This window comes from Pleurodeles waltl, chromosome 6 (genome assembly GCF_031143425.1).
Source record: "Pleurodeles waltl isolate 20211129_DDA chromosome 6, aPleWal1.hap1.20221129, whole genome shotgun sequence".
NCBI lineage: Eukaryota > Metazoa > Chordata > Amphibia > Caudata > Salamandridae > Pleurodeles > Pleurodeles waltl.
In genome coordinates, this window is record NC_090445.1 from 864,823,874 (window position 1) to 864,838,415 (window position 14,542).

The 14,542-nt window shown below is 39.4% G+C and overlaps 1 protein-coding gene across 1 annotated transcript in view; it reads left to right on the top strand.

Annotated features, from left to right (window-relative positions):
• The window catches only part of PI4K2A (phosphatidylinositol 4-kinase type 2 alpha), a 162,161-nt gene that overhangs the window by 54,417 nt on the left and 93,202 nt on the right, over nucleotides 1–14,542 (top strand). The window contains exon 2 of the mRNA XM_069239626.1: nucleotides 10,272–10,472. Within this exon, the coding sequence (XP_069095727.1) occupies nucleotides 10,272–10,472 (201 nt within the window). The remainder of the gene's footprint in view (nucleotides 1–10,271; nucleotides 10,473–14,542) is intronic.

Below are 14,542 nucleotides of genomic sequence, written 5' to 3' on the forward strand. Positions count from 1 at the left end.
TGTCAAATACCTAAAACGAAATATATAAATAATGAGTTGATCTAGTGAAAAGACAACATATTCCACGAGCAACAGGGTATTTCAGTTTCTGGAAGAGAAGTCCTTTAGGTTTTTGTTGCTAATTTGACAAAACAAACAAACATGTTTTCACTTCCTTGTCAGTTGCTAGCCATTAATACTCATCCCTTACATTCATATTTGGTCAGATTATTCCTCAAATTGCCTTTGTGTTTGGTAACTACTTCCTTCCTTAAACATGACAGCAGAACTTGTTTGTCACCATGCAAACGCCTCACCCTCACTTACTGTATGCTTACCCCTTATATGATTGAATGCTCCAATGCTTCAATGTCTTTAAAAAGGCCATCATTTCTTTGCCTATTTCTGAACTTTGATCACTGCACTCCTTCCAAACTCACTCCCCCTACGCTGTTTTTATGTAATCAGTTAATATCAACAAGTCCTTGATGAATACGACTGACCATTTTGTCCTTATAGTCCATCTGAGGCTCTTGCATTTTTGCTACTAGTCTCCCCAGTTAAAAATTGGCAGTTATATTAAACTTTCTTTGAGCAAAAATAATTCTATTACAATAATCTTCCATCTTTATATGCCAATTTTGGTGAAACTTTGTCTTCTCTGGCATCCTGTTTATGGCCCGTGTTTGTTTAATATTACGTACCTCAAATGTACATGTGGAAATGACCAACAGCCCATGTATAAGCCATGACCTCCTGTTCAGTAGGCACATCAGTTTGCTGGGTTGATTTCAGTCCTGTAGATATAAGTCATACGACCCATTGCTGTTGTGCTTTAGAACTCCCAATCTGCATGACAGTATGTATTCTGTGTTCTTTTCTGACATCGGGTGCTACAAAAGCAAGGTGTGTTACATACATGAATAATGTCTGAAAAAGGGGCAGCGGGCTTATAATTCCATGCACCTACCAACTATCACCTAGGAAGTATTTTGAAATTCAAATAGAAATTGATAATTAAATAGTGTGTGCACACATTCCAACACCTGCTGCCAAAGTGAAATCCTGAGAGGAAATATGAACAAATCAATTGATGAAGGTGCACCACCCTGGACAATATTCAAAAAGTCAAATTCATTAATAACAGTCCATTTCAAAACTTCTCTTTATTCTTCTTGTCCTTTTACAATAGACCAACCATCACAGTAAAAACAGCCAATGCGTTTCGTCCATACAACAGGACTTCTTCAGGGCCATTGATTCAACTCGTATTGGGCAAACAAATTCATATTTGTTTTCTGAGCAAAGCATCCACTACCTTCAGTATCAAGACCTTAAATCATGCCGACCTCAGCTTCACAGCCGATCCATGCTGTGCTTAAATCATGCCGACCTCAGCTTCACAACCGATCCACACTGTGTTTGTAAACCAAAAATTATTTTGAAAGTGTGTTACATATATGATGTTTTATTTTTGCAAATCTTTATTGCAGCTCCACACCGCAGCTGAAGTCCAAATTCCTGCAAGGTCCACATTTTTAAGACTAAAGTAACAAATTGCTATCTTGTTGTTAGTGTCTTTGATGTGGTGCTACTAGTATTGTCTTAGCTGTAACTAGGCTACTTTTTGTTTGGATAACGTTAAGTGATGACACGTCATGTGTTTCACATTCTGCTTTTTATATGTCCGCATAAATCCATGGCTATGTAATGTATCCAGCCCTTTTGTAACCCAGCACAGGATTTGCATATCGTCTACAAAAATTAAAATATTGACATAGAATTATATCACTCAGTGGCTATCATTAAAAAGGTTTCCTCAGCCTGTTGAAATAGATGCTAAATGTGCAAGCCCACAAATTATACACTGCAATGATGCAGCCCTACGTGCTTATTTAAAGGCAAATAGGTCTTGACTCTACATATAGTGGTACTTCATTGTACACTGCAGTCTTTCACATTGTGAAGACATTTACATGATTTAGCAAGTTGATACTCATCATGATATTTTCATTCATGCTCCTCAATTTCAAGGCAAAAGTAGATAACTGTTTCTTCAACCTGGTTTGTTCGGTTATTACTTGCTGGTACCAATCAGTTAACATTTTCTGTACCCTTCTCTCAGTTTATAGTCATTCCCCATTGCACCTTTGTGTGTCTGTAATAAAACACCATGGCAGAGCTTAATCCTGTGTTTGAACCTTTGTAATATTTTCAAGTTTGATTAAGTATTTTACGAAATTAGTTGATCACACTTTGCTTATTCTGCTTTTGTGTGCCATGCCAGTAAGTACTTAAGTAATTTGTTCTTCTCCACTCAAATTTCAAGTACAGTGCTAGTATCCCTATTCCATCCCATCCTAAAACAGACTCCTCCTCCTAGTTGTTGTACATGTATCCTTGCACCATCCTCTTTATACAAGCAATTATTATTTGAAATACTACATCTCTTGGATTGTGTGCTAATGTATGCAGGAGGAGGATACCATTTCCACAACTTTCCTGGTCTACTTTCATACTTTTCATAGGACACCACCTTTGATACAATCATGCAATGAGGAGCTGTATCTTAATTCAGCAAATCTGCATCTCACATGCAGGCATAAAAGAGAATGTTTCCCTTTACTTTATTCCTCTCTTCGCCAACTCCTTTCCACAAGTTTGTCCAAGGTTTTCTTCCATGTTCTATTTTTCTTTTTTTGTAACTTCTGTCTTGCTTTTTGTAGATATTAGTTTTCCTGTTTGTTTTTTCCTTTTGAGGTCGAGCATAGTAGCGTGCAAGTGCTGCTCTTTTCGACCTGTTGTAATCTATTCTGTGGACTTTAGCCACGCCCATCTCACGCCCATCACTTTCATTCGTTCCGGGATCTGCCTTTCATATTTCCCTTGATTTCGAAGGGAAATGCTTTACGTTTGTCTGACCTTGAGGCTGCTGTGTTACCGCCTTGGGGACTGACCCTATTAAATGGATTATTGCACGATCACCAAGATACCTTAGCCTGGCGCACTATTTTTTTCTGGCTGTATGTTGTTTCTTCCTCTTCCTTGTTTTGAGTATGCCGCCGTTTCTTTATTATTTATTTCACATTTATGTCATATTATTTTTTAAAAGGTTCATAGAGCACAAACTCAATCAGAGAAGCGCTTTACATAAGTACATGAAATTTCATATAGTGCTAACTTGATCGGAGGTGTGCTTTACATAACAGTGAAGTTTCATATAGCACAAACTCGATCTAAGGAGGGCTTTACACGACTTCCACAAGTTTAGCAGTTGCAAATATACAAACTGGAGCAGTTACAACAGTAAAAAACACAGAAATCCTCAATGCAGCACTCCTGGCACAGCAGGAGAGCCGATACTACATATTCACTGCACTCTGAGAAAACTGCCCCATAATGCTTTGCAGGCATTTCTTTTTTCTAAACATTTTTGGTCATAACTCAGCCTGTGGTGGTCCTAGGACAATAGGATCACCATTAAAACATTCAGCACAATGCACTCTTTCTCTCTGTGTCCCCACACTACGTTACGGGCCCAAAATAGTAACCTCTCCTACCATTCAATGTCCTTGCAAGCTCTGACATGGCTGGAACATTTGTTTTACAGCTGGGAGTAATTTGTTTTTTAAGGGCCTTTTTGTAATAGTATTGCAATAGGCCTTCTAGACCTCAAAATGTGTAAAGCACTACATCTTCTAGGGCCTACATATATGAATACACTGCATTACATTCTGTTTTCATATCGTTAGGCCCTCTAGGAGTTGACAATATGGTTACCTTGACCCTGACCAGGTTTCTTACAACTGCTATTTTTATTATGGTGTCCTTTAGGGGCTGTTCTGAGCATTGCAGTCTAGACACTACAATATTTGACCCATAATGCTTTGAGCATTCCTTTTACAAAACATTTATGCCCTAACTCACTGCACAACGTGCTCTTTCTGTCTAGGTCATCTCTGGGTCTCCTCACTAGGTTGGGGTGAACCCCAAAATAATTTTATAAAACAATAAAATAAATAATGGCAACATTTTCATTTTTTGCCGCAGCTAGAGGAAGACGGTAAATGAAGTGCTTCATTATATGCAGGACAACTAGAATTGTGTGTCAGAGAGGACCAAATTATGCGGCAGGGTTGACCAATTTATATGGCAAGAAAAGTCCAGTTATGCATTTACGTCAGTAGCTCTAACTCAGGCAAATGTGTGTTCTTTTTCCTTTCTCTCTCTCACTGCACTTCCACACTCACTGTATTCTATACACGGGGGCTGGCTGTATACATTGTCCGATGTAATCAAGGCTGATGTTTAACATTTGTTTCACTTTCACCCTCTCATGTTGCCTTTGGATTCGAGTTGCGCCTCTTTGTGCAATAGCGAAAAATACATATTCATACTTTCCCAAAAATAAAGCTTCTACAATGGCCAGGATTTGCTCAGTTAGTAGGAAATGACAATGACTTGGGAGATGTTAGGGTTAAAGCTCATCCATAGTCTATTTTTCCATGTACTCTATACATGCTTCTGTTGGTTTCATTGCATCTTGCTTATGATATTTTCAAATTAATTTGTCCAGCGGTCTGGCCCTTCGTGTTTGTCATTCCTTTACCACATTTCACATGGGCATGAATATTTTTCGAGTTTCGTCACAACTTTCTGAAATGAATCTACACAGGCTAACTTACCATCTTGTTCCACAGCTGCTAGACCTTCAATTATGCACTCTATCGGTAACGCTTGTATGAACCGTAGCCTGTGCCTTTTTCTCTAAATCATTATCGCAAGTGTCATGTATTCTTGCTTTCACTCTTCAGCGCATGTCAGTGTTGGTGTTTAAATGAATATTGCTTCTGTACCTGGCCCCAGACAACAGTTATTATGGTCAATACAATGTGTCTCACCCTTACAATGTACAGATTTGTTTGGGCACAGTTTACCATGGTCTGCGTGCAAGGAATGGACTCCATAACCCTTATGACTATTGCAAATAAATTTGGCCTGCTAATTTGCTTGACCGAATTCTGTTTGTTCATGGCAGCAGGTGTCCTTCTCACCTAACGGTAAGCCTGACCTGAAATGTATACACCACCATTTGGCGTTTCATGTTCAAAGTTCCAATCCCCGACCAACTAGGCAGTACACTGGCTCACTTCACTGGACTCCTGTTATGGAGTTACTTGTGACTGAAACTGACCCCAGGTGTAGTATTTGAAAGCACACGGATCTCCATCAACCCTAGTCCCTAATGCCATGTCATAGAAGGAAACAATATCTATTATGTCATCCCTAAGACCCCACACTACATTATACTCCAAAACGGGCCTTATTTAATTTTCAAATAGGCTTTTACTTTTGACAGCCTACATCAGCCACCAAGCACACAAGCAAGGTTTCTCTGTTTCCACGACTGGTTATCAAGCTGTTTTAAATCCTTCACTACTGGGTGTATGTGTACATTTTTAGGTATCTGTCTCACACTGTGCGTCCTCTTAACTTTGTTCCCTGATATGAGCAAGGGTGGTTGTAGGAAGTTCGGAGTGGAGATAGTAATTTGCGGAAGTTTAAAGTTGTATTTTATAACCATAAGTCCGTCCTAAGAATCGGGAAACGGATAGCAGATCATCTTCTTGGCGCATGTTACTGCTGAAGGCACTGGTCTCAAGATGGGTTTTACTGCTTTGTATTTGTGTAGTGCATTGTTTGCCAATTGCTGAGATGTATTTTGTTCCGAGTCCTTTGACCATGAGCTTTTCTTTCCGGTATTTCATATACTAGTGTTGCTCTGCCATTCGTTAACTGTGTCTTTTTCACCTTTGCTTCCCTGTCCATAGGAATTGGTATTTCAGATATTCTCCGTGATCCGGGCCTGCTTGTTTATTGGTTCCCGGTCTCTCAAGGTTCCTTTTTAAAGGTTACTTAATAAAGGTTACATAACCATGTTAATCTCCGAATCTCCCAAAGCAATTAAGAACGTTTCATAATTTGGATAGATGTCACACTAACTTTTCATGCAGTGCCAGTCTTCACTGTGGAAGAATGGATGATTACTGGTAGATAATATCACGCGTCTGACTTGATTTCCACCCCTTTAGCTATAGAACTGCCGCTGAATTTTGATGTATCTAGTAGATAACACAGTTAAAACTGACAATTCAAATGTGAGCTGTTATTAATAAAATCCTGCAAAATCCTTTAACAGACTTCCGTCACATAGAGACTAAATTAACGTTCATTCAAGTGCTTTAAATTATGCAGGCATCAAAAGAATGTTGCAAAATATAATGGTCTGGAATACTGTGATGATCCGTGGATCTGGGACCTCCTCTAAATTAGATAATATACATGATTTCCTCTTGTCAGAAAGAGGCAATTCACAGGTTCAGTGGAAGACAAAGTAAATCGACAAACATCAAAAAACAGTTTACAAAAAAGGCTGTCACTTTTATCATGATATTAATTCATAAAATATAGTTAAAATTACATCAGCAAATACAGCCAGCACAACTAATATAATACAAAAAATAATTTGTTTGCTTTTGGCACATAAATTGTCAAAAGAAACAATACACAATCCAGTTAAAAACAGAAATCCAACAAATACCTGGGTGATTAAGAATAAGTAGCCTGAGATAAGGACTTCATGAGAAAATAACATTGTGTGCTGAAAGTACTCATAAATTGTGCATGTCTTGCAAGTTTGTTATTAAGTTCAAATAACCTGATAATGCTATTTGTGCCAAGTAAGGTAACATTAAATCCTCTAAGCAAAAGCAGTGCAAATGAATGTGAGCAAATGCAAAATAATGAAAAATACCCTTACAAAAGTATCTCCAGTGGCAAAAAGTGCAGCACTGGCCAGCAGGGATCTGAGCAAAAAGAAGTAATAACAGCTCCTCTTAAAAAGTTCAAGTCTTTTTATAATGATCTGACTAATACATATTTTACAGAAACGTATTGAGACATTTAAAAATACATAACATTTGTTAGCAACAGATCTAGGAAAGTAAATTAAACTAAACACATCTCATGCTTTCCTTCCGCACACAAGCATTTGTTTAATACAGTCAGACTCCGAATTTCTATGTAAACATTCATTCTTAATGTAATCTTGTCATCAGAAGCAGATTATCGACTTCACAATACATTGTACTAATTCATGTTTGTTTTTACACAAGACTTTCTTCTTGCATATAACATGGAAAAGGAAACTTCATATTACAGACATTTAAGACTTTCACTCCTGCTAACCAACCACAGAGTTCCTGCCTTGAAAAGTTACATTTTGTTAGGACATATGAGGAAGACCATCATTTGGAAATTAATCCACAATATTTTTCTGTTTTTCAGAGAGAGAAACTTGTGCATATTTATTTGTTATGCATGCCTCAATGGCCTGCAGCTACCAATAGAAAAATAATGCCAAGTGCATTTTTTTAAACTTGTTAATTACCTTTCTCAACAACATTTATTTCCTAAATAACTGAAGAGCTGAGTAATATTTTAAGAAACTACATTCATTCAAAACGTGTTAAGCTCTTTTATCACCAAAAGAAAGACATGCTGCCCCATTGCTGTTTGGCCCCTCAAGGAAAATTGTCTGAACGTAGCCCCACCTATGACTATAGTCTCTATAGAAGCCTTTTCTCCTTGGTCGACCAGCTGTGAACTCTTGAACTTTTGTTATTTTGCTAAAGTAAATCAAATCCTTTGTTAAGGAAACATTTCACCAATGTTAACTCTGGTGCCATTATGTATGTACAGATGTATGTGATATTTCTAAAGTTCGAACCTACCCATAAAGGTGGTAGTGCACTGTACATTGTCAGAGCAAGTGTACAGTCAACAAGTGATGAGAGAGTTAGCTGGTTCTTGGATTGTTACTACATTGTGATGTATTGCTCTTTAGAGAGATGTCTTCAACTCTTTCCTATTTTGGAGGAGCGTCGGAGCAGTCCTTAGGGAAACAGGGAAAATGTTTCCCTGGAGCAAATTGAGTTTCATCAGAATGGGGGTGATGTGATCATATTTGGTTCAGTCCTTGAAACGTGCTTTGGCATGTAGGATGCCCCTAATGGGTGCCAGTCTAGAGTCTGAAAGACCATGAGGCAGGGTGTCCACCATCCACATACAAGAATATGAGGTCTTGAACAGCAGTTCTGAAGTTTGTTTCTGGAAAAAAAAAAGTTTCACATTCTTTAGGAGAGAGGGATGCTTACCTGCCTGTCCTTGTTTTTTGGTAATGTGTTCCTTGAGGGTTAGGTTGGTGTCCAAGGTGAGTTCTAGTTACTTGGCATTCGTTGCAAGTGGAGATTCAAAGCTGACAAGATTCATGTCATTGAGCAAGGGTTGTACTATTAATTTATTGTTGTTTTTAGCAAATAACATGAATTCTGTCTTTGCAGGGAGGAGCGTCTGGTTTGATACTGGACATCGAGGTCTGGATGAAGTGCATGTAGTGTTTGAAAGGTTGTATGTCTGAACCACAGAATAGATTCATATAGAGTTGTGCATCGTTTGCATATTAGTGAATCTTTATACTGTTATCTTTGAGTAGAGCTTCACATAGAGGTTGAAGATGACTGAAGAAAGTTTTGGACCCTGGGGGGGCTCTGCTGGTGGGAACGATCCTTTGGGACTTGGAGGTGCCCATATGAACAAATGGGTATTGTTTGGAAAGGCAGGAGGAGAACCAGTGATGGACATTGCCAGTAAATCCCATTTGAGACTCCAGGGTGTGGATGAGGGTTGGATTGTCATCTGTGTTGAAGGCTGCTGACAGGCTCAGTATGAGGAGCCACAGGCTCATTTTCATCTCGGGTCATTTCAGCTATGGTTAGGAGGGCGTTGTCTGCATCTATAAAGTGGCTGTCTCCATGCTGCAGCATGATCTGAATCTACATTGGTAGTCATGTATTCTGCTGCAGTCTGGCCAGCTGATGAAGAGAGGGGATGTGTCCAGTTCTGCAAGGGTGTGGCTGTTGAAGATGGTAGATAGTATAAAAGTACATGTGGCCGCTCTCTGATACAGTAGGTGGTCATATTATTTGCTGTGATTACTTGGATATTCTATGCACTGGCAACTGGCTTTCATTTCTCTGGGGCAGACAGATCTAGATTAAAACGCTTTGAATTGGGCTGGAGGGGGGAGGAGCTTGTGCTCCAAAAGTGGAGCAGCTGTGACCTCAAAGCAATAATGAGGTTGAAACAAATGTATCTTGACGCTTGTGTGTAGTGAGAATGTGATGGTAAATCAGTAAGTTGCCATCTGTGGCTTGCAGTAGTATTAAAGCTAGTTTAACATAATGTGTATTTGTAAAGTACACATTCACCCTTGTTAATCTGTTCAGTAGTATTAGAGGAATATGGTTTAAATTGTTGCTTGGGGTAGTCATGAAGGGATTAAACATCTAGTAAATGTTAGTTTTATCTGCACCATTAAGCACTGCTGGACTTCTCCGCTTAACTGGAAATGTAAAACAATACTCAAGTCCCTTCGGCTGAGGGAGTATTTCTGTGGTGAATGTAGAAGTATGTTGACTAAACTATAACTGATGTAGTTAATTGACCTTGGTCATTGCTTGCAAGGGAAGTAATCAACAACACCATTTTCAATACATATTTACTTGGGTCTTTTTGTCAACAGTTGTTCCTGCTTTTTTCTGATAACCAAAATTTAACAAGCATTTTCAATGCAACGGGTCTCGCATTTGTTCGAGTTAGAGCTATTAGCGTTGTAAAGCAAAAAAGAACGCAGCGCGATCGCACTATGTAAAATGCAGCGCGATTGCGCTGCGTGGAAAATAAACAGATAAAGTAGTCTGGACTTGAGGCTGAAAACATCGAGCCTCGTATGTTTTTGGTACTTTACCAGTGCTGTGTAGGTGGGCTAAACACCGGAAAAGGCATGAAGTATGCATGCCTTTCACAAATGAAAGCAAGCGGATTTTAAAATGCAAGCCCACAAACCGATGTAAGTGACTGACGTGGCAGGTGCGTGGTTTCAAGCCCAAAGAGAGATTACAGAATGGACGGAGCACTTTGTGCTCACCCATAAAAACTGAGCCAGTCTTGCGTTCTACACATAAACAACGGGAATATTATATGTTGTATTTGATTCGCTTTAAGCTGTAACAAACAAATGATTGCTGAGGGAGTGAGCTAATCTTCAGTATGTTTGAAGGAGTTTTGAAATCTTCTCCGAACTATTTGTTACAGAACCTAGTTCCAAGTAAAATTTTTCTTTTTAATGCAAAGTGTTTCCTAATTTTATTGAAATTTTTGTTTTATTTCAGAAAATCATTGCTGTATTTAAACCCAAAACTGAAGAACCATATGGGCAACTGAACCCCAAGTGGACCAAATGGCTACAGAAACTGTGCTGCCCCTGCTGCTTTGGAAGGGATTGCCTGGTTCTGAACCAGGGCTACCTATCGGAGGCTGGAGCAAGCCTGGTGGACCAAAAACTTGAGCTTAACATTGTTCCACGTACAAAGGTAAGGCTGTGTGTGTAGTTCATATAATTTTGACCTTTGCCAGAGTTGCAGTTGGAAAGCCTCATGATGAAAATGGCAATCCTATAGGGATCACTTTCTCATTCTACTGAGCTTTGTTGTGAAGTGTTTATTGGATTCATGTTTTGATGCTGCACTTCCTTCCATGGGCTACAGTGAGCCTGGATCTTGTTCTTCCTTCAGAACTCCTCACAGCCCTTCTCTTTTAGTTAGCCTTTACTTTAAGCAGGGATACCTCTATACCCATCTTCGGCAGTCAATGGGCTGCTTCCTTCAAGTTGCTTCAAAGTTTCTCCTTCCATCAGGATGCTGAACTTCCAGGTTTCTGTTGACAAACCTTGAAGGGGAATTAGCAGTCAAAGACCCTAAATCGGGAGCTCAGGAGTCTTTCTCAGTGTCCACTTGTGTTTGACCTCCAGCACTGCGTAGTGATAAATCCTACCACGCTGACTGACTTGAATGGGATTTTGTCTGAAAATAAATACTGTTTTTCCAGACACAGATGTGTTTCTCAAAGTCCAGAAGTCTGTTCTGTTTCCATCAGGTATTTTTTTGAAAAGCTTTATTTATTCTTTCGATACGAACCAAACTTAAACTACCCAAACATTGGAAATGTTTTAAGTTATAGTTATGCCATAACTTTAATTTATAATTTGAACATCACCATTTTTTTAAATCTAAAAAACACTGTACTACACTGTATTTCCCCTTAAAACCTACAGTGCAGATTAAGGGCCTGATTATGACAGTGGCAGATGGAATACTCCATCACAAATGTGACTGATATCCCGTCCTCTGTATTATAAGTTCCATGTTATCCTATGGAACTTCGAAACCGGCAGACCAGATATCCGTCACATTTGTGATGGAGTATCTCATCTGCCAAATCGTAATCCGGTCCTAAATGTGATCTAAACAATATTTTGCCCTTCCAAAAGGCTTTTAAGGGGAAATATAGTGTAATACAGTGTTTATTAATATTTGTGAGTGTGTATATATATATATATATATATATGTATAGTACACTGTACTACACTGTTTCCCCTTAAAACCATATTGCATTCTAAGGTAAACAATTAAAAAAATATATTGCAGTTGTCAAATATAACAAAAATACAGACCTTCAGTATTTCCCCCCTTAAATATAATGCAATAGTGTTTTTTATAATGAATACATATTTAACTTTTAAAATAGCTTTTCTAATTAGTGTGGTGATTTCTAGGTAGTAACACAGTACTGCGTAAACATTTTTGTAAAAAATTAGAAGTGTAAAAAAAGTTGAAAAAAGACTATATTTGTAAAATATGATGTAGTGCAATGTATTTTTAATTGTTTTACTTTTTTTTTTTTTTAAGTAACTCTGCGCTTCCTCGGTAATACTGTGGTATTCCATAAACTTTAAAAAATATATATATATATATATAGAAAATATAAATAATTTCCCCTACCTATTACCTCTTTAATAAAGTGATAATAGGTAGGGGGAAAAATATAAAACCTACCACTTACCTATATCTAAGGCCCTAACCCAGAACTCAGCTTAAGTGTGGTAAGAATAACATGGTTGCCTTCTAATTTTGCAAAGGCAGCTACTAGCCAAACATATACTGCCTTATCATCTACATGTACCGTGGTATACCACGAAATTACCATGGTGTGCGGCGAACCGATATGTTACTAGGTTTTAATATCTTATGACTTTAAGTATACTTAACCACATTACAGCTACTACCAAAAAGGATCATCTACACCATAAAGTATACCCCTGCCAAATTTCATTAAAATCCGAACGCCAGTTTCTGGGTATGCTGAGCGCAAAGTCAATGGAAAATGTATTGTGGACAAATGCTTTTTTTGGCGACTCCCTATTTTTCTTTGCACCTCCTTAACGAATCACCACAAAACTTTGCATCAGTTGCCAGTGTAGAAAAAGCAATAGGTCTGCAAATGTTTGTGAGGTTTTGTGAAACGTGACAAAGTTATTAGCATGCAAAAATCCAAGAAATGTAAAATGTCCTTGCATACGTAAAAGAAAGTTTATATTCTATTAAACTCATGGAAGCAAGGATTATACTTTACCTTTCTTGCCTTTAATACTTCCAGCAGCATTCAACAAAGTACCTCTCCCAAGAAACCCCTGGGAGGAAGTATAAAAAAAACAGCAAAACAATAACCCATCAAATGCCATAGTAATAGTCCATAACTAAGGTCCCCCAGAGGCACTTCCTCTTTCTTGACTGTTACTGCAGTTTTCCGTAGGTCAGCCTCTCCTTGAATCATTCTCCTTTAGTGGACTCCAAGCCTAAAGACACACAACAAGAAGTTTTAGTGAAGAGAGCATGCTATAATCTAGAAGAAAAAATATAACATCCTTAAGGAGAATAGACATTACGATGTTCGGACAGTACTCTCACAACATTTACATGCATGATCATCATATGATACAATAACCTTTGTTTACGGCAAATACCAGGCTTACTTACGCCAAACCAGGAAAGAGATATTCTTTATTTAATTTGTTAGTCGCCTGTCCAGGGTGGGGATATGACTGCAAAGAAGGGAGAAAATAATCCTCGCCTCTGCGTCCTTACCAGAATTGACAGTTTCCACTATGTATGCTAGGAAATTTTACATTCTGTCAGGACTGGAGGCGACGATTATGCTTGTTCAAAGCTTATCCACCACCAAGGACACCATGTCCACCTCCGGGTTGAAATAGAATCGTTGAACATGGCATCTGAAGTCTAGTCCATGGCATTCATAATGTCCTCTAATCTAGCCCCCAGAGAGAACGCTTTTGAGGCCATTGCCCCCCTCACTGAGTGTGCCCCAAAACGCAAGACTTCAGTACCCGCCTCTAGCATGACCCATCAGACCCAACGCGCAGTGGTAGGAGATGAAACCGCTTGGAATGGTTTCACTAACGATATTAGCAATTGTCTCTCTCCTCGGGGGCGAAACTCTTGTGTCATATCCTCGTATGCTTTGAGGCACCTTACTACACAAAGTTTGGGATGCAAATTGAAAGCTGTGTAAGAAATAGTTCTTGAATCTGTCTTTGTCCTTCTGGAAACCTTGAAGGTAACCCCATAAGGGGTGAAAAGTCTGATTGAAATATCTAGAACTCTAACGTCGGACACCCTACGGCACAAGACCAGACACAGTAGCTTTGCCTATTTTGCAGACAGTCCCTCGTGTGAAAGGTAGTCATTCCTCTGCCAGGATTAGAAGAGGTCCAGAACTATATTGACATCCCACAGAGTGGAATATTTAGGTCTGGAGGTACTGAGAGGCAAATTCTTCTCAACAGTTTACAGACCATAGGGTGCTCTCCTACAGAGGCCTTTTGTATTGGCCAGTGACCTGCAGAGATAGCTGAACAGTAGGAATTGAGTGTATGATATGGCATACCTTGTGATGCTAGAGTTGCCAGGAAATTCAGTATTGGGGCAGTGGCCACCCGATGGGATCTTCCTGGTGTTGGTATGTTCAACGCACCCATCTAGCCCATGCTGACTTGTATCTCTTGGAGATTCCTTCTTCCCAGGCTTTGGAAAGCATTGCAACAGCCTCCTGTGAAAGGCTCAGGTCCTTCCATCGTTCCCTGTAATCCTCCAGGCCATAAGAGTTAGACTGACCTGAAGGACTAGCGGGTGATGCTGGCCTAGACGGTCTCAAAGAATATCTGGATCGTGAGGAGCTGGATTGGAAAACCCCAAGAAAGTTCCAGAAGAAACGGAAACCATGCTTGAGATCTCCATATTGGGGTGATCAGCACTACCTCGGCTTGCTGTCTCCTCACTTGCACTGACAGTCTCATAATCATGGCGAAGGGAGGGAATGCATACCCGTTCTCCTTCGACCAGTCCTGGAGAAAGGCATCCGTCACCAGGGCTTGGGGGTTTGGCTTCCAACTGAAGTACCATGGAAGTTGGGGATCCAGCCGGGATGCAAAGAGGTCCGTAGAGAATGGTCCCCGTGGTTTTGTAACTGGGCAAAGACCCGAGGATCCACAGGCTTGTGTCCTCCCATTCCCGGGAGCACCAACCCG